Raw genomic sequence first — 19,409 nt, 5'->3', positions numbered from 1 at the left:
TTATCTTTTAATAACATTAGTCCATAATATTAAAAATATCAGAAGAACAAAATGGTGCTTGTCGAAATCAACTCTTCAGCTATTTTTAATCCTATAACCACACGCACAGATAATGCCAATAAATATTTATGAAATAAATGGAGAAAATGTATCTCACAGGATGCTTTTGAGTAAAAATTAAACAACGTATAAAAACAAAGCCATTATTTTAAAACATAATCTGAAATAACAGCATGAAAATAACATATGACACATAAAAACACAATATAACAATTGTAAATAAAGCCAATATCTAAGACCACCTGGATGGGAATATCAATACATACTCTTTTGAAACATAGAATTTTTTTTTTTGCTTTCAACACGGAGAATCATTTTAGTTTCAATTTTATATAGTTTTTAAATAAATAATCCAGTTCTTGTACTGATGGCATAGTAAATTCATATTTACCACAATTTGGCCTGACCATTTTTATGGTCAGAACAGACACACTGACATATGTACATACAAAAAAATAAGTAAAAATGTGACAATCTTTTTCATACAATTGAGCGAAATTCTACAAAATACTCGTACTTCACACTTTGGGTGTGAGTAAAATGTAGTTAAAAAAAAGTTCTGTGTGAAACACTAACTTCAAGCTTCCTTCATATCAATGCGAATAACTCATTCTTGGCTGCATGTCGCATTCGTAGCCTTGCTATTGGACAGGCCATAGCGTTAGTCACAACATCCAGATGTATGTTGGACAGACCAATATACTCACAAAATTTTTTAATACTGAACATTTCTATTTTTGTCTTATTAAACAAATAATTATATGAAACTAGAAAACAGTAGATTGAGGGCAATTATTTCTGATTTTCTAAGTCATAAATAATTGCCATCAATGCAATTAAATTTCATTAGTTTTGAGCAACCTACTCTACAACATAGTTAGTTCATTGTTTCATTGTTTTCGTTACATTGCTCCATTGGGATTTGACAATGCCATGGAAAGAAAATTCAAGCTGAAAAAGTATGACCATGTTAACGATCGTTTTACACTTACGATTGTTACCATTACCTAATATATCATTATTACCGATGTTTTAAAAAACTGCAATTCCCTTTCAGCATAAATACTTGTGAATAGTTTTTGAATTTAAGAATAAAAGATTTCGTATTGCTGACTACAACTATCCAACTGCTAAGTACTTAGCTTCGAAATCGCTTCGGTATTGGTCGTAGTAGCAATGAGATTTCAAAATCGAATTTAGACATTAATTTTTTTTAAATTACTGCTTCGGTATGAATTTTCTTCTCATGGACTGACTGATAACATTACACCGAATGTTAAACAAATATTCTTCTCAACAATCTACTCAAAAAGGGCGAAACTCTTTTGAGTCACCCTGTGTCTTAAATTTAAGGCTTCTATCATGATTGATACAGTCTACTCTAGGCATATTTAGAAGGCATTTATATCTTTAAACTGTTCCTTTCTAAAAAATAAGCTTCTTCTTACTGTCCATAATGCATTTTTAACAATGAGAAAAATTGCATAATATTTTAGAACAACACTTTGTCCTATTATCCTGAGGTATCATTTGCAAAACAGAAGAGAAGTTAATTATTGCTGACACGCGCATGGTCTGTCTAACACATCTCTCATCTGTGAGGCATATTTTACCTAAAAATTTAAATTTTTTGTGTTTACAAAAGTAAGTAGATTGTCAAAGGCCTGTAGTGAAAGGAAACCAAGGAAACAAATTCATCTCACATTTACATATGTATGAACACAAATATTTACATTATGCATTATACTTCTGTAAAAACTAGAAGCATAAAAAAACTCTAGCTTGATATAGACAAAGCCTTTAGCGCAGTGTGCACAATTTCACATCTACGTTGACATTGAAGTGTACTTTGGGAATGCGCTAAATCTTATTGACTTCCAACTATACAAAGATATTGCTCTGGGGTGAATTAGGTATTATTGAATTGCCAAAGTGCCCTTTTTAGCCGTAGTTAAGACATCAAGAGCTTGTAGAGACGTGTTATCTTTCATTCATAATTCACTCCAAGAATAAGTTTTTTCAGAAAATGTTTGCATTATGCATTTTCCTTCTGGTATCTGAAGAATCCCTCGAACTCAACTTTGGATAAGCGGAAAAGGCAGTATGCTGATAAAAATGACATTCATATTAAGCATAATAGATCATTCGAAGCCTTCAAATAGACGTTTAAAATACATACGAAATAAATCATTAAAATCAGCTACATTCCCTAAATAATGAAAATGCACTAACATTCAAATAAAGTAACTTTTCCCTTCTAAACGAATACCATCCTAATTTAGGGCCAGTTCTTAAAGAAAATAGATTGAAATGTTTATAGCAGAAATGCTATATTATCACAGTCTAAATAATTCTGGTTCTTTTAAGTGGCTTTTGAATTTGGTTCTACTCCAAACACCAAACAGAAACATCTGTATATAATTTCAAGAATTAGAAGGCACTGAGAAATTATTTTTCTATTTGAATTATATTCAGTATTGAATTCTCCTGGTAACTTTCATCCTCTACAACTTTAACATCATAACTTTATTAACAGTTTGCATGCCACTCTTGGAGCAAATTTCAAATAAATATTTGTTTTTCTAAATAAGTCCACAACTACCATAAATTCGACAAATAAAACATTGAAAATGAATTGAATGACTACTGAAAGTGTCTATAAATATTATTGAATATTAACCCTCTGAAAGTGGAGTTTGAGGGATTCTTTACATCAGCCCTTAGTTACCAAATAAAAGACGAATCTTCGTTCAAATAAATAATTGATTTGTTAACAAAATTTCCAACTTTGTAATTTGTTAACAAAATTTCCAACTTTGTAATTATCATTCAAAAATGATTGTAAATAATTTAATAATCATAATTAGATTGATTTCCTAGAAACTTCGTTCTTAATGAGGGATACTATGAATGAAAGATTTCCACTATACATGTAATTTGAAATTATTTGAAAGTCGGAGTGATGAAAGAGAATTCTTGAATCTATAACACGCCTTAGAGACATATAAAAATATGCGACTTCCCTTCCCAATTTTCAAATTTACATTATTGTGTGTAATGTTGAAAAACAACGTATTGTGGTGCAAGTATAAAGAAGGGTGTGTTCAAAACACAGTCACAATATAATCTACAAAATATTACATTAGTGACAATGAATAAAAGCTTTCGCATCTCATTCGAATTGATAACGATTCATTTCACCAAAACTGCGATCTCAGCACAGATCATTTTCTGCCTGTCTGAGAATACTAGAGGAAATGCATTCAGTAATATATTAATTTTGAAATATTATTGCATTACAAATATTTATCTTCTAACAAAACATATTTATGAATTAAATAACTGAAAGTGGAATGTTTTTTTGCATTTAAATAAGAAAGAATAGAATGATTTAAAGAAGATAATAATAAAATAACTTTATAATTATAAAGAATAAAGTCATCTGATATTTCGCTATAATGTTAATATTAAATACTAATTATAAACTTCTGAAAACAATACACTTCTTGTATCATACACTTAGTGTAGATTGGATCACAGATTAGAAAAGGGTTCAAACTGCAACTTGCAGTAAAAAGTAAAATGGCTAAGAATGATTTGTCTTACTAGTTGAACAATATGATTTAAGTAAAGAAAGAATTGTCAATATGAAATTCCTTCTACTGAGAAATCACCTCATAAGGCAACTTTAGAAATATAATCTCTTCAGAAAATGAAAGTTCTCACTCATTAGATTATTGCATTTAAATTGAGAAATATTAATGAGTAGAGAGAAGTATAACTCGCTTTTAATGTGCAAATGTCATGATATCGAATTCAAAAATAAATCTCTACAAAATTTCATTGACACATTCATCTGACAATAAAAAGCACTGAATGCATTTTTTTCATTGGATAAAGCTATAGATGACGCCATTTACAAATATTTTACAGTAATTTCATTGTATGGAGCATCTGCCATCATTGACGCAAAGCATTTAAAAATTTTAAAGTAAAAGAAAGATTTATTTGATGGCTATTTAATAAACAAAAAGTTTTGGAGTTAAATAACTGAAATTAAGGTCTAAAATGAAAATCCTAAAAATAAAGCTAATCTCATATTTATTTTAATAATAAATCGTTTTACTATTTCTTACTTATAAATTTAAGATTTTGATCGATATTTATTGCTTATATTAATTTCATGGGAGCAAAAATAAAATTTAAAATAATTTAAAGTAAATCGAAAATGAAATATGCATAAAAACTAATTTAATCGAAAATTGTTGAAATAAACTAAAATTATTATTTTTCCCACTTTTATGCTCATAGGCTAAATCAGAAAATATTTACAAAATTTACTCCCCCCTTTCAGCGTGACGTCATCTATGGACGGCCGACTCTTAATTTTTTTTTTGGACAATTCATTGCATAGTTAAAATGTAGATGTAATTTCTCCCAGCAGAACTATTTCATTGAATGTATTTGTATCAAACAGAGTTGAATGGTTCAAAAAATTTAAATTTCTATTTTGAAACACACCATAGTTTTCTATTATAATCTAGATTTTTCAGGCTTATTCTATTTAGACACATTTCTCCATCAACCTATGGAACAGCACAGCGATGTAATTCAGCTCCATAGTAGGACATCTACTCTGCTAATTTACCTATCACACAGTTGAAGGCGCTGGAATGTTTATTCAATTATTTTTTTTAAAGATTATTCGCGTATTTACTTACCTCTAGCGCCTCCTGAAGTAAATACAGAGACTTTGCATAAATATATTCGCTCTGAGAGCATTTCCAACTTAATAATGGTAGGTAAAGTGAACAAGGTTGACAATGAAAATCAAAGCGCATGTTCCTAATTAATTCATTTAACTCAATTCGAAACTTTAAAAAGCTAGTTAAATAAAGTATCTAAGAGAACCGAAATGCTGCCAAAAGTGGCCCAAAGCGTAATTCTTGCCAAAGAAGACATGAGGCATACAGCAAAATATCGGCTGCATTTCCACTTTGTAAGAGAATTACGATGAACTGTTGAATATACATAAATACTGTGACCACTGTCTAAATACTTTTTCATTCTATTTTATTGCATAGTTAACGTCAAAAATGACGTATATATTCTTCAATGAAAACGTATTTTAAATAAGACCTTGTTCACTTTGACAGACACAGATGAGCAATGGTAAGTTTAGGCTTAGCAACAAAGTGAACTTGCCACATATACATTTATGAATTTCTACTTAGACTCTATGCGAGTCTAGCTTGTGCTTGGACAGGTGTGAGTATGAGTTCATTAACTCAACAAAGAACTTCAGAAAGCTATCTTGTAGTTTCACAAGATCCACTTTCAGTTGAGATGTGACGCAAAAGACCTCCAATCCATCATCGAAAATTTAAGCAGTTTTTGAGAATCCATCAAAAATGGAACCAGATTCTTTTAGTTTGTATTAAAATCATTCAAACTCTTCGAAAAATTTGTTGTGTCGCGCTACTCAACTCTTATAGTAATGAAATTATCCCATTTCTTTTTAGTTTATATCTGTTTAATACTAGACAAAAACAATAAATAATATTTCTTTGTTTTAAAATTCGATGCAAAAGATTTGCTGTTGTTTAGTTCAAATTCATTTGCTTTATTTCAGTTAGTGATAACTTTAATTGAATCATTCATCAGTTTTTTTAGAATATTATTGAAAGTTTCAGATAAACTAAAAATTGAAATAAAATCTAAAGATAAGACATGTTAAGACAGTTGTTTAAAAAAAATATTTATAGCATTTAAAAAAAGTAATATATGTATATATAGATAGACTCTGATATAAACGGAGGAACTTATCTTTGAAAAGCAGAAAAATTTAGACATTTGTCGATTTTATTGCAATTCTATTATAGTAATTTTGTTTAACAATAAGGAAGAAATTTTTATTTAAAGCTAACTTTCATAGGACTAAAAAAATTTTAAAGCTGATTTTTTTTAAAAAAAAAGGGGGTGAAAGGAAAAATAAATCCGTATTCAGTTTTGGGAAAAAATAATGATACGATACAAAATTCATATGATTGTTAGCAATAGAATTAGCAGAACTTTTACAAAATCTATCATAGTTGAATCTCTTCAATAACTGGAAAAACTATTAAAGGTAAGATAAAAGAGAAAGACACAAGATAAAGTTTACTTTTATGTTTTTTGGTGAAGAAAAAAAGATGTTAGTAATCTCTAATAAAAAAATGAATTTCATATAAAAGTAATTTTGTCGGCAAAAATGATGATAATTCTTGTGCGCTATAATGTATTACTTAACGATGTAATGCATAACATCTATCAAAGAAATTAGCAAAAAGAATTTTGAATAGGACTGAAAAGCGATTTTCAGTTTTCATCTGCATGTATTTAACTTTTAAGGTATAAAATTTCTTAGAAATGTCGTTAAAATAACGAGGCATAGTAACTTCAAAAAACGGGGAATATATCAATTGTACTCGATGTGTTTTAGAGGTCTTTTGCTGACATTTGCTTTCATACTTCTTTTCAAACGGTGCTAGAACGTTTAGGTAAACGAACTAGTCTTTCTGAGAAGTTTATCATTAATTCTTTTTATAGTTTGAAATAACTTGCATTTACCTCTGTTTCATATATATATTTATATATAAAAAAGGAATTTATTTGCCTTGTCCACCCTGCGAGTCATGAAAAGAGCCTTTGGTTACGATGTGGTCACTATAGTTGTGAGAATGGTCGTCGTCGCCGGTGTACTGATCAAATCAGGGCTGGTGGCATCGCTGCTGTTATTGGTGGTTGAGCTATTAATCTTGGGTGCAGCTGCCGTTGTTGGCGTGCATTTACTTTCGACTTCTTCCTGCCATTTGTCCTGAGATCTTCGCCGGGCATTCATGAAAAAATTACCGACCGTACTGAGCTCTAGTCCTAACTGTTGAGAGATAGTGATTTGCATTTCTTTTGAAGGCCGCTTCGTCTCTTTGAAGATGGCTTGTAATGTCCGCCTCTGGAGATCCGTAAACACAAGTCGGGGCTTTTTGGGTGTGTTCTGCTGTTTGGCCTGTTGTTGGTCTTCTTTCCGCTTGCAAGCTGGAATGCAAACAAATTATTATTACAATAAATAGCACGTGGCTATTACAATATAATTACAACAATCATCAGTTGCTTATTAAGATTCAGGCAGATTTTTAATAGTCATCATTCATTATGGATTTTCTGATGTAAGAAATTTCATATCTTTTCTATCTCTGGTAACACAGCCTGTAGCAAAATATTGCACAATATTAACCGATATTAGATAATATTATTCAATATTAACCGATATTAGATATTATTATTCAATATTAACCGATATTAGATATTATTATTCAATATTAACCGATATTATACAATATTGCGAATTTTGTTTTATATCATAAAATATTGTACAATATATGTGTTCTACTAGGGATACTGTACTGAAATTTGGAAATATTTTATGTCTAAGTTATTAATTACATATTGTGAAAGTAAAGTAGTATAGATGCACAGGTATTAAGCTAATCATAGCTTACAGTATCAAAATTTAGAAATTTCAATTCCGCAATAAGTTATCTATAGAGTAAAATAATCAACGTATATGTTACAGAAACTCGGATAGTAAAAATCTTTAAAAACCTGAAAAGAATGCTTCATTAAAATTTATAAATTTTCTGTAACAAAAAGATGAACGATGCAGTTAAATATATGTTTATGGATATGAATCATTTGAAGGAATCTTTAAAACAACAGTATGAAAATTCTATCAAAATACTGCCTACATATTTTATCGACATATGAAATAGTAATATGCATTTTAGCTTCTCTTACTTTGATCATGTGCACTTTTAACCATGCTTCATTCTGTGAATTTCACAGAATGAAGTACGAAATTTGTGAATCAGTAGAAATGATTAAAGCAAAGCAGTACCTAGAGAAAATTATGTAAATAAAAAAAAAATGAGCCAGCTCTTAACATCGCAAAATTCTTTTTAATTTTAAAAATAATTCATTTTGAAGTCAATGTTGGCAACAAGGGTATTACGTAACTCGCTGGTAATGAGTTACATGTATTCATGAGCTTCATTCAAGTGCTTATCTTTCTAAATATTGCATCTAAATATATATTGCGAAATACAATGCTTCATTAAATAAGGTAGAAGGCAAATATATGCAAACACTCTGATTTTTACAGAGGTTAATAATAAGATATTACAAAAATCAAATTTTTATACGGTTCTTATAGTGAGAAAATGGCAATTAGTAAAATGTTTCTTCTATCTTTATCGATAAATTGAGAAAATTTAATTCTTTGGTCTGTAAATTTGATAAGATATTAAAAGGAAAATTTAATGACTTAGATAATTCATTATATACCTCAAACGTGTGTTTAAAAAAATCTTTCGATGAATATTACAGGGATAGTACAATATTAAAACAAGTCATTAAAAGGATGGAATCAGAAAATAGAAATGCTTTTATTAACTCTAATTAAATTTCTTTAAAAAGTCAAACAATTATAAAATGCTGCCTTCTTCTAAAAATATATGCGTATAAAGCATTCGAGTTCATCGACATTAAGATAAGCTTCTTGAATTTGTCAGCAAAAATCTGCCTCATCAACAGAAAGCGACTATGTGCAAAAAATTGTAAGCCGTTCAAAACTAGTTAAACATATAGCTCACCAATCAATGTACTATTATGCAAATGATAACTAGCCGCTTATACTCATACTAAGAATAGATTTCCACGATTCCAAAAATGATAGTTTTGACAATTTGTATTTCTATCTCGATTAAAGCGACATTTATCTCTTCAGATTATATTTCTCAGAAAAAGAAAGATTTGATTCTTTCTGAATATTTTCGAAGTTCCGCCCTGGTTGCAAATCCCTAGATGTCACTCCTAATCTGATTATAACACCCACGGAGTCCATGAATGCTGCCTGGATGCCAGTTACTAAATTGAAGTGTTCTATGTGATGACATTTTGGAATACTGATTTTTGAATGGATTGTTTGTATTCTAACATAAAGGTAAGCTGAAAAATAAATCAAAAGTCAGTTTCTCTATCACTTGTACAGTTCTTTATCTTCCTAGGGAAGTGAGGATTGATAGTTTGCAATCGCCAAATCTTTCTGCAGTAAATGCACTTCCTTAAAAGATGCCAAAAACAAAGCTTGTCCTACAGTTAGGCTAGCATTACGATTATACAACATTTCAAGATGTTTGTCTTTACTGAAGTAGGTCGTTCTTTTGGCAAATTTAATATTATGCATTCAACTGTGAGCAAATCATTTAATCTCTTGTTTATTCCACTATTTCTATGGGATATCTTAAACATTCGGTTTCGCAAATTTCAATTTCCTTTATTATATAGTCACAGTTGCATTTTCTGCCAAATAAATGAGCAACAGTGTACTTGATTATCAAATTTCTATTACCTCATGAGTATTGAATGAAATAAAAAAAATGTACCCAGTTCAAAATTGAACTAAACACATTATGGTTAGAAGATGAAAAATGGCAGAAATCTCTAACATTCTTCAAAGTACAATTGTTTGCCTGAATTGAAAGGAATACAGAATTTCAAAAATAATTACAAAAGATTTTTTTATCCAAGGCTTTTTAGCACTAATAATATCAAGCTTCGCATTGCATTCCAGGCGAATAGAATGTTAATACAATAAAATAACTTAGGCAATTTTAGGATTTTTTGAAAATTCAAGCATAAACAAATCGGTAAAAACTATATATTTTGACAATAAGAAGAGATTTAAATTGAGTGTCAACTTTCCAGAAATCATTTGGCAGTTTATAAGGAGATATCCGTATTATAAAAATAAAGTCTTCAAAGCTTTGAATAGATTAGAAAGTTATCGAAAAATTGCGCTTGGAAAATATCGTAATGCTAAAAATGCGATAAAATAACATTTTTGCTTTTCAAATATTTTGAATAAAGAGTTAAAGGATTTTCGCATTCTTAGAAAAGGAATATTCTTCACCACTTCTTTAAAATAAATATTAAATTGCACTTTATACATTATGATATTTTGCTACGTTTTCAGAAAATTAAGAAGAGAATAACATACAGGCTTCTTTGAACCTGGGTATCCTCAGGGCACGAAAGATGGTTTTTGTAATTGCAATAAAACTGATACCTGATAGAGATTAAAGTTTTACAAAAATATATAAAATTTGACATTTCAAATGACTTGCTGTGGCGATAGTGCTAGAATAACTTATAATTCATTAAACTACATCTCGCCTTTTGCTTAATATTTTCAGGCAATTGGCATGTTTATTCATATTTAACGTCAAAAAAAAAAAAAAAAACGCTTGTAAAAGCTTAACAATTTACTGAAAACCAATTTTTGGTTGCGAATTCGCTTTCGTAACATTTATTTTAAGCCTATTTTATTGCATTTTTAATGATAGCTACTCAACCCCTTTGCTATCTGTTAGCTGTTGTATATAAATAACTTTATAACTTCTTTGAGAATCAGTACACATTGTGACATGCTTAGAAGTATTTTATAATACACCACAAGAACTCAAAATAAATAAATAAATAAATGAAGTCAAATCTTAAGGTCAAAGCTGACCATGTAAGATTTAATAAATTTTAGACCAGTTTCTGAGTTTTTCGATACAATTTTTTAACACTTAGTAAAATTGGATCTAAAATTTCTTGCTTATTTTAAATTTTTATAATAGTATTTGGAAAAAAGTTAAGAAATCATATTTTTTTTATGTGCATGTTGTATCATACAGCAAAAGTAAATGGTTGAATTTTGGATTTCTAAGTTTATTGAACAGAAGAAATTAATATCATTCACCAGCCTGAGTTCCATTCGGCATAGGTTTTTTTTTATCTATATAATAAATCTACTGTTAAAATTTGTTCGATTTTAGATTCAATACATAAAGAAACCTTAAATTCCATATATGGATTGAAATACACTAAGATTTATTGAATGAAACTTCTAACTTACCGAACTTTAGGGACACCGAAAGCTCAAATAATGTGCAAGAATAAAAATATATTCTCAATGAATAGAATAATAATAATAATAAATGATTTTCTTCTGCAACGAATACAGACAAAAAAATTTTTTTATTCATTCCTTACTTTCAATATTGATTTTTCTCCAGATTTGGCTCTGAAACTAAAAACTTTGAAGAATAGAACAAATAAATCGTCATCTTGATTAACACTATGAAATATATTTCTTCAGACATTTGGGAACGGTAGCTTGGCGGTGAGGTGTCAGCTTCGACGATGGTGCGTTCCTTGCTCGAAACTGATTCCACCAAAAAACCACGATGTAAATGGATACAGTGTACGAGCAGGTGTTTAGCGGAAGCTAGAGATTGGGTGCTAGCTCATGTGTTTCCCACGTCGCCTCAAGCAGGGATTATATCCACACAGCTACAATCCATCTATAGGAACACGCATGCGCAGAAACTGTACTGTAGCAAGTACTACTTGCCCAGACAAGAGTTTGCTGTTGTCCGCTCTTTCAATGCATGAGCAATCTTCCTACTGCGCATGCATGATATTACTGGAATCTTATTACTGACTGAGTGTAAACCCACCTTCAGCTGCAGTTCAAACTTACGAGGTCTGTTTCAAAATAGCCTTACTATTGTTTCAAAACGGAACTCTAATATAACTAAACTTCGTTTGATTTACTATTAAAAATATTGAAAAATAATTGGTTAAAAATCTTTTCTTTGATTTCTCACAGTTATCTGTTCAAAGGGTAGGATACTTGGCAGCAAATGGAAAACTGTATGCTTTAAAGAATATTTTTTTCTATACCCGTCTTCATTCGAAAGCAGGTTTTTGGCAAATGGTTTATTTTATACATATTATGTAAAAGCAAATTGTTTTTCATTAAAACCAAACAATAAATAAAATTAATAATTAAAACAGTCGAGCATTAATAAAAACAACTAAACTTCTGAATTTCCTTAGAGTATTATGATTTATCATTAAAAAAAAAACCCAAACACGTTGATAAGAACGCTGCAGTGTTTTTATAATTATGAATGTGTTATGTTAAAAATATGAAAGCGAAATCTACATTCCAAACGGAAAAATAAATCATTTGTAAACAGAAATGAGAACAAAAGAGACCTCATCCTTCTTTGAAAGATGATTTCCAGAATCTCTGATGCTCTTCAGTCAGACGATAAGAGGGAAAACCTCGCCATTTACATATTTTAACAAGAACATCAAATGAATAGTCTGATTCTGTAGAATTTAAAAATAGTGCACTGAAAAGGCGGGAGAATGGTAACCATGGTAACGCCATGTAATGAGTCACAACCTTTCCGAAACCTTCACCGTTAGCAAAATATTCGCAAATAAAAATAAAAGCTTTCATTCTGAATACTTTAACATTGAATTTTGTTCAAAGCAATTTATTATGTCGACCATTTTCTCATACGTTGACATTTAATTGAGCTGAAAGTTTTTATATATAAATGCCGCCATTTAACTTTGTTATCGTTAACTAAATCCGTAGGTACAAAAAAAAAAACCTCCTGTTCTTTGATTAGGCAGCTTTACAGAAGGTTGTGAGTTTTCAGAATTTTCGTTATTTTTTTGCAAAGTGCATCGAATTTATTTTTTGTACAAATAATGGAGGCGTTAAAAGTCTAATAAAGTTTTTCAGTGCACATGTATCCATCTGGAAGTAGGTCACGGTTATTAAATTTGGTTCTGAGAGCTGTTGAATCGTTGAAAATGGTGTGAGATTTCACCTACTACGAATGAAAAAAGGCGGGATAATATTCAAAGTAATGACACCTCCGATGTGAAAAAAAATTATCTTTTTTTAAATTAAACTGAGCAATTTAAATTTTTTTTGATTATTTTCTTTGCAAATATGTTTAGTATTCCAGAGAACATTTTCCAACTTACGTGACTTTTTCTGCATTTGGTGGCGCTACCATAAGTAAGAAGGAATAAGTACCATATGTTTGGTATGATTCCTTACATTGTACATTTATATTCAAATAGTAACTATAATTTAAATGAATCATGTATTTAAAATCATTTTAGCTGTCCATAAACTTGCATATATAATAAACTAATTAAAAATATGTAAGAGAAGAGTGACAAAATCTAAATTGGTGACATCTAATTTCTAATTTCATTTATAAAATCTAATTTCATTTATAAAATCTAATTTTATATATGAATTATCTGAGTATTTACATATTATTCTCATTAAAACGCTTTAAAAATTTTGAATCCTCGAAAAACTTCTTGGAGACATTGGTGCAAAAGGCTCAGAGATTTTCAATTTTTAATTACCATTTTTGTTTCTAAATTGAAACATTAGATAAATTGTACTTGATTAATAGATTAGACGAGTTTATGAAAGATGCTTAATAATTAACTTAACTTCTTGATGACATTGGTACAAAATAGTCAGAGATTTTCTCTTTTTAATTAAAGTTTTTGTTTCTTAACTGAAATATTAGATAATCTGTTCTTGATTAACAAATTATATGAGTTTATGAGAAATACTTAAAAACAAACACAGAAATTCAATGACTGTAATCAATCATTTTATTTTACTCTTAAGAAATTAAAATGCAGTAAAGTTTTTCCTTTCTCTTTCGATATGACTTTAAGCATAAGATAATTTTATTTCGTTGGTTCTCAAGTGTTAGATTTGAATACGAAATATTCAAATATAAATACACGAAAATACACGAAAAAAAATACACAAAATATTTAGATTTTCATTTCTTTTGAAGCTATAGTTATTTTTTGCTGTGTATTTCATAATCAAAAGAAAATTCTCTTAAGCCATTGGCTGTAAAAAATAAATACGTTTTCTTTTTATCTATGCATTAAAACTTAACAGTAATGTATTTTTATGTAGTATTGGTTTTGTCTTTTTTCCAGTTTACTTCTAAGAGTACTTTTTTGCAGCAATTATTGCTTCAAGCATGACAAAAATTAAATTGAAATGAGTTGACATTGTGAAATGAATGCAATTTAATTATTGGATTCTGATCCATTTTAATTTAAAATTTTCATATGCATTTCGTGTAAGTAAATATTAACATAAGTATATAGTTTATTTATATTAGACAACCATATTAACATTTTATTTCATTTATAAAAAATTCACATGTTTATAATGTTTTGTAATTTGCCGGAATTTTATTTCATTTTTTAATAACCACTATTTAATAGTGTAAAGGGTGATTACTTAACAGTGCTTCATATATGATTTACATATAAAATGTTCAAAGTCCTTTCTCAAAAAAAAAAAAAAAAACTAATGTAATAAGCACGTATTTTAAGAAATTTGCACATAGAGAGGTATCAATTTAACGCCAGAAACTTAAATATGCAGATCTTTGTCGCAAACCAGAATTCACAAATTCTCTTTAATAAAGAATAACTCTTATATTTTAACTTAAAAAATGGAAATATACAAAACCGAAGAATATAGAAATCGAATTCAAGAGCCTATTTTTTAAAAATAAATTAGCATTTTTAAAACCAAATTAGAGTTAGCATTTAATAATGTAAGATATATACTGATTATTGATTTTCTATTCTTTTTACTAGTGCAGTATTTTTTATCAGTATCCTTACTTTAATAATGAGATGAAAAGTGAACTGGGAGAAGATATCATTGCAACTTTCGACATACGATGTTATAAAGGAAATTTAGCTCAAGAATTTGGATCATCTATTCATTGAATGGAATCTATAATAATAATTTGGATATCGATATTATAATCATTGAAAATATAAAAATAGAGTACAGGATAGTGATCAAAGTCCTTGCTTTTTATACGGAATAATAACATTTTTTACTGAAGCATTATTTAAACAAATCAAAAATATTATTTTAAATTAAATGAAAATAATAAAATGAACACGCTGTATTTTTTTTAACAAAATAAAAGTAAGAATTCGGCACTCTCCTTCAGTATTGAACAATATTTCTAATTTTTGTGAAATTTATACTTTTCATTAGCGTTTTGGATTTCAATGAGCTTCTGTAACTGCGAAGAAGTTGCTGGATTTATTATTCACCGTCAAATACTGTAATTAGATCTTTAATTAAACGATATATTTAACAAATCTTGTGGTAATTGCATTACTCTATCTTCTCCTTTGGATAATAGATGGCGATACCTAATTAGGTATGCATCCCGTAGTGCACTGCAATTGTTATTAAAAAAAGGAGATGAGGTGATGTTCTGTTATGTGTGCGCTCGTTAATGTCTTGTCTTGTCTTTCGTGTTTGTGTTTGTTTTGTGGGGAATGTTATCATTTAAGAAGTGTTCCCGAAAACATACGTCCTCTTCCTTCCACTGCACGGATAATGATCTTCATTCCACCACACTTTTAGCTATTATTTGACAATGGATTCTAAAACTCTCCACGTTTGCGCTTGCGTTAGAATGGGTTTAATTTGTCAAAATAGGGGTGAGAGGAAAAATGAAAGGAGGAGATAAAATCGGATATAATAAAATAAAATCGGATTATTCGCGGACTGAATTAAAACAATACTATCAGAAACGACACGATACTCACATACAGGTGAAAGAGAAATTGAATAAAAAAGTGTATAATAGTGCGAAAATCAAGGTCAAAGAATGACGAAGAATTCCGGAAATGCGCTCATCCTTCCGCTCCTCTCCCCTGAATGAGATAGAATCGTCGAAAAGTGGTCGTCTCAGAATACTGAAACGAACTATACAAAAAATTCTCAAACTGGACCAGCTTATACATTAGAGCTCAATTCCCGGAAAAGGATTCGCTTTCAAATACAGCTTTAACGGGTTTTTTTTTGGGTGAGTATGTGGGTGGGAAGGTGATCAAAAATTGTCGGTATTTCTGTCATCGTTAATTTGCTATTGAAACCGATTTCGAGAGAAATTCAATCCAGACTCAAGTAGTAGCAAAAACATCCGATTAATAGCTTCTTATTTTATACGTTTGAATACTTTCTAATCGAATTTTTTCCCCCTTTTTTTGCTGATGAATGGGAAGGTTTGATGAACAGAAGTAAGCCTTAATGAGCTTATTTATCAAGTTCGATGTCATGTTTATTTTTTTTTTTTCTTTTATCCTCTGATTGCAGAGCCAAGAAAATTTAGTTTTATCAAATACTATTTTGAGATTCGTTTATATTATGGAGATACATATGTCTCTGCATATAAAAATGATAATAAAAGTATTTTCAAACGTTCATCATTCGTTTGTCTGTGTCAGAGATAAAATTAATGTTGTTTGAATAATTAATGATTAGAATAGTTATTTAAATTCCCTAAATTTCGAGATAAAAGGAATATTTCGAAATGCTGATACGAGAGGGAATCATAGACGGACTACTTCGACCCGCCCGAAGGCACACGGAAAAACTTGCATGACCGGATCGTCGCCACAGCAACATTGTCGCAAACTGTGATTGAGTCCTAAGGGTCATCACCGGCCACGGTGCAACCTTTCCCTTGGGAAGTACGTCCTTTCATCGATGGGTGGTAGCTACCCCCACCCTTTCATACACCCACAAGGGTGGCAAGAACCAACCACCACGCCGGAAGCTTCTCTCCTCAATTACGAGGTACTCCCCCTACCTCGTGGTACTGATATGGCAGGGAAAAAAGATTTGACTTTTAAGAATTTGATGAATAAGAATTTAAAAATAAATATAAATAAAAAAATACCTTTATCTTAAATATAAATAATTTATTCTTCAATTTCGCACTCCCTGACAATGGCGCCGAGGGCACTTGCCCTGACTGCCCCACCCCAGTTAAGTCACTGACTGGAATCAAGCATTTAATTTCTCATAATCTGAATGAAAATTGCGAAGCTATTAAAATATTTCCTGAAATATCACAACACATATTTTGATTCCTAGATTTCTGCTGCCAGTGAATTTCCTTCTTGCTACTATCGGTATTAATTAGGTTTTAATGAATATAAAAATAAAATCTCAAAGCATGACGAAATTTATCAAGGTTCAGATGAAAATGGACTGGTTAGTTACTTCTCTAGACAATCCATATCTTAAATTTTTTATTTTGAAAATGTCTGAAATGGAAATATATTTACACATGTAAAACATTTTTTTAAAAAATTTAACGACAAGCAGGCAAAATTGACAATATCTTTTATTCTTCAGGCAGTTATTTAAAAAGTTCAGTTTTTATCCATTATTAAGAATTTTATTCGTTATGAGAACCATGATTAGTAGGAGACGCAGGTCGTAAGAGAAAGGCAGAAAGCAGGGAAAAGAGAGTACGAGAAAGTATTTTGAGTATAGCTTTGATATATAAATAATAATTTTAATATTTATACAGATTTATAATATATAAATCTACAGTTTTTTGTAAATATTTCAAAAACTATTACAGATAAGCACGTCACTTTTAGGCTTCTGATGCTTTAGAACTACAACTTTGCTTTCATGCAAAAGTTTTAATGCATTTTCTTTATCACAGTCGTGGTTAAGATTTAAAAAAATATTAATATTTAATATTCATAAATTTATTTCATACATTTGTGTAATAAAATTATGTTCTTTAAATGAACCAAAAAAAAGGTTAGAAATATATTATAATTTCCGAGATATCCATACAAGCTTTAATGATTTATTTAGCATTGGATGCCCCTTTTTCAAAACTTTATAACTCCCGAAATTTTCATCAGAAGCTTATAAAGATTTGGTGGCTAATTTCATGACGAGTAATCCATTGAACGAAAAAAATTTATTAACTATGTTAATTAACCTAGTTAATCAATATGTCTATCTAAACAAATCTGTCCCTTTGAGTCATTTCATCTACACCAGTTTTATGGAAATGCGATTATAAATCGCGAAGTTACAGAGGTGTTCCATTATTTTTGTTGACGACTTTACAAATGACACACTATCAAATAGAAAATATTTTGAGGCATCCAGTATTCAGAGATGTTCAAAGCATATTTTAATGAATATTATATCCCTGGAAAAAAGATTTCTCGAAGTGGTGGCGAATTTCCTTTGAATAAATATTAATAACGAATGAATAATATAATATTTTCTTGAATAAGTTATTAATGATTACCATTCTTTAGATGCTAGTCAGGCTTTTGTCTTTTGAGCTCTTTTTACTGTATAATTTAGAAACAAAAAAAATAATGAAATAGATTTTATAAGCAAATCATCATTTTGACATGTTTATTAGGAAATGGAAAAAATAATTTTATTATTTCAGTTCATAATAAAACGCTTTTATTTTATTAAATGAACTGATATTATATTTCATGTTATATATATGATCAAATGCTTAAAAACCTTTTACACGTATGGTATTTTCTATATAAACCAATTCTCAAATAAAATCACATGAAAAAGAATACCATTTTAATTAAAAATATCACATAGCAAGAAATTTCACCTTTCTCTCCATAGAGATATAAAAGTCTATATAATACTTTATTATATATCAACAAGAAAGTTATTTAATTGATTTATTAGTTTCGAAGATAAAATTTTTATTATAATTGTATTTGAGTTTTATTTTGAGTAATTTAATGTGTACGTTTCATACATACTATCAACAAATATATGAGTACAGTTGCAGAAGTTTTCAGTTTCAATAAAGAAATAATTTATTATTATTAAATTATAATTGAAGCTTTTTGTTGATAAATAATTTTTTCAGCATTGATAATGTCAAATTTATAGTTAATTATAAAAAAAATTTGTTTTATTGAAAATGATAAGTTATAAATACTTCCTTCAACCTTACTTCGAAAGATAGCGCAAATACAAATTTAAGGAAATACGAGGAAATTTCCATTTTAGAGAAATTCTTCAGCAATATTAAATTTAAATACAATTCATAGCATTGTTTTTTTTTTTTTTCCGAAGCTGGATACTGCTCAAGAATTTAATCAATTTTTTAAAAGTCAGTAAAAGAATTTTAGGCAATTACTCAAACACTAAGTTCATATTTTATTCGATAGATGGCGCCATAGAATTAAAAGTCATGGTCCGCTAATTCCCTGTTCACGCTTATAAATTTGCATATATTTTGAAATGAAATTCGCATTGCATTAACTGTCTTTTAAAACAAAACAGCAGCAAAAATGCATTCTTCTCTCGTTGCTGGCTGTTAATTTAAAGCTTTTATGTTGTACTTGTATGCTTTAATTGTCCTTTAATCCTGTGAAATTAAAGAATTCCTATCTCTTAGTCCCCTCCTAATTCCCTCTTTTAGAACAACAACAACAAGAATAATAAAGTAAAACTTCAGCTCATAATACTCGGATAAGTTGAAAACTGAAATGAGTGCTTCTGAAAATTA

The 19,409-nt window shown here is 29.3% G+C and overlaps 1 protein-coding gene across 3 annotated transcripts in view; it reads right to left on the bottom strand.

The window, feature by feature from the left end:
• Positions 1–6,243: 6,243 nt before the first annotated feature.
• Positions 6,244–19,409, bottom strand: part of LOC129958053 (hepatocyte nuclear factor 6-like) — a 183,364-nt gene continuing 170,198 nt past the window's right edge. For all 3 annotated transcript variants that reach the window (XM_056070212.1, XM_056070213.1, XM_056070214.1), the window contains one exon: positions 6,244–7,134. In XM_056070212.1, the coding sequence (XP_055926187.1) occupies positions 6,752–7,134 (383 nt within the window). In that variant the 3' untranslated portion in view covers positions 6,244–6,751. The remainder of the gene's footprint in view (positions 7,135–19,409) is intronic.

This window comes from Argiope bruennichi, chromosome X1 (genome assembly GCF_947563725.1).
Source record: "Argiope bruennichi chromosome X1, qqArgBrue1.1, whole genome shotgun sequence".
NCBI lineage: Eukaryota > Metazoa > Arthropoda > Arachnida > Araneae > Araneidae > Argiope > Argiope bruennichi.
Note: the sequence above shows the minus strand (reverse complement) of the source record. Positions and strands in the feature narration are given on the sequence as shown.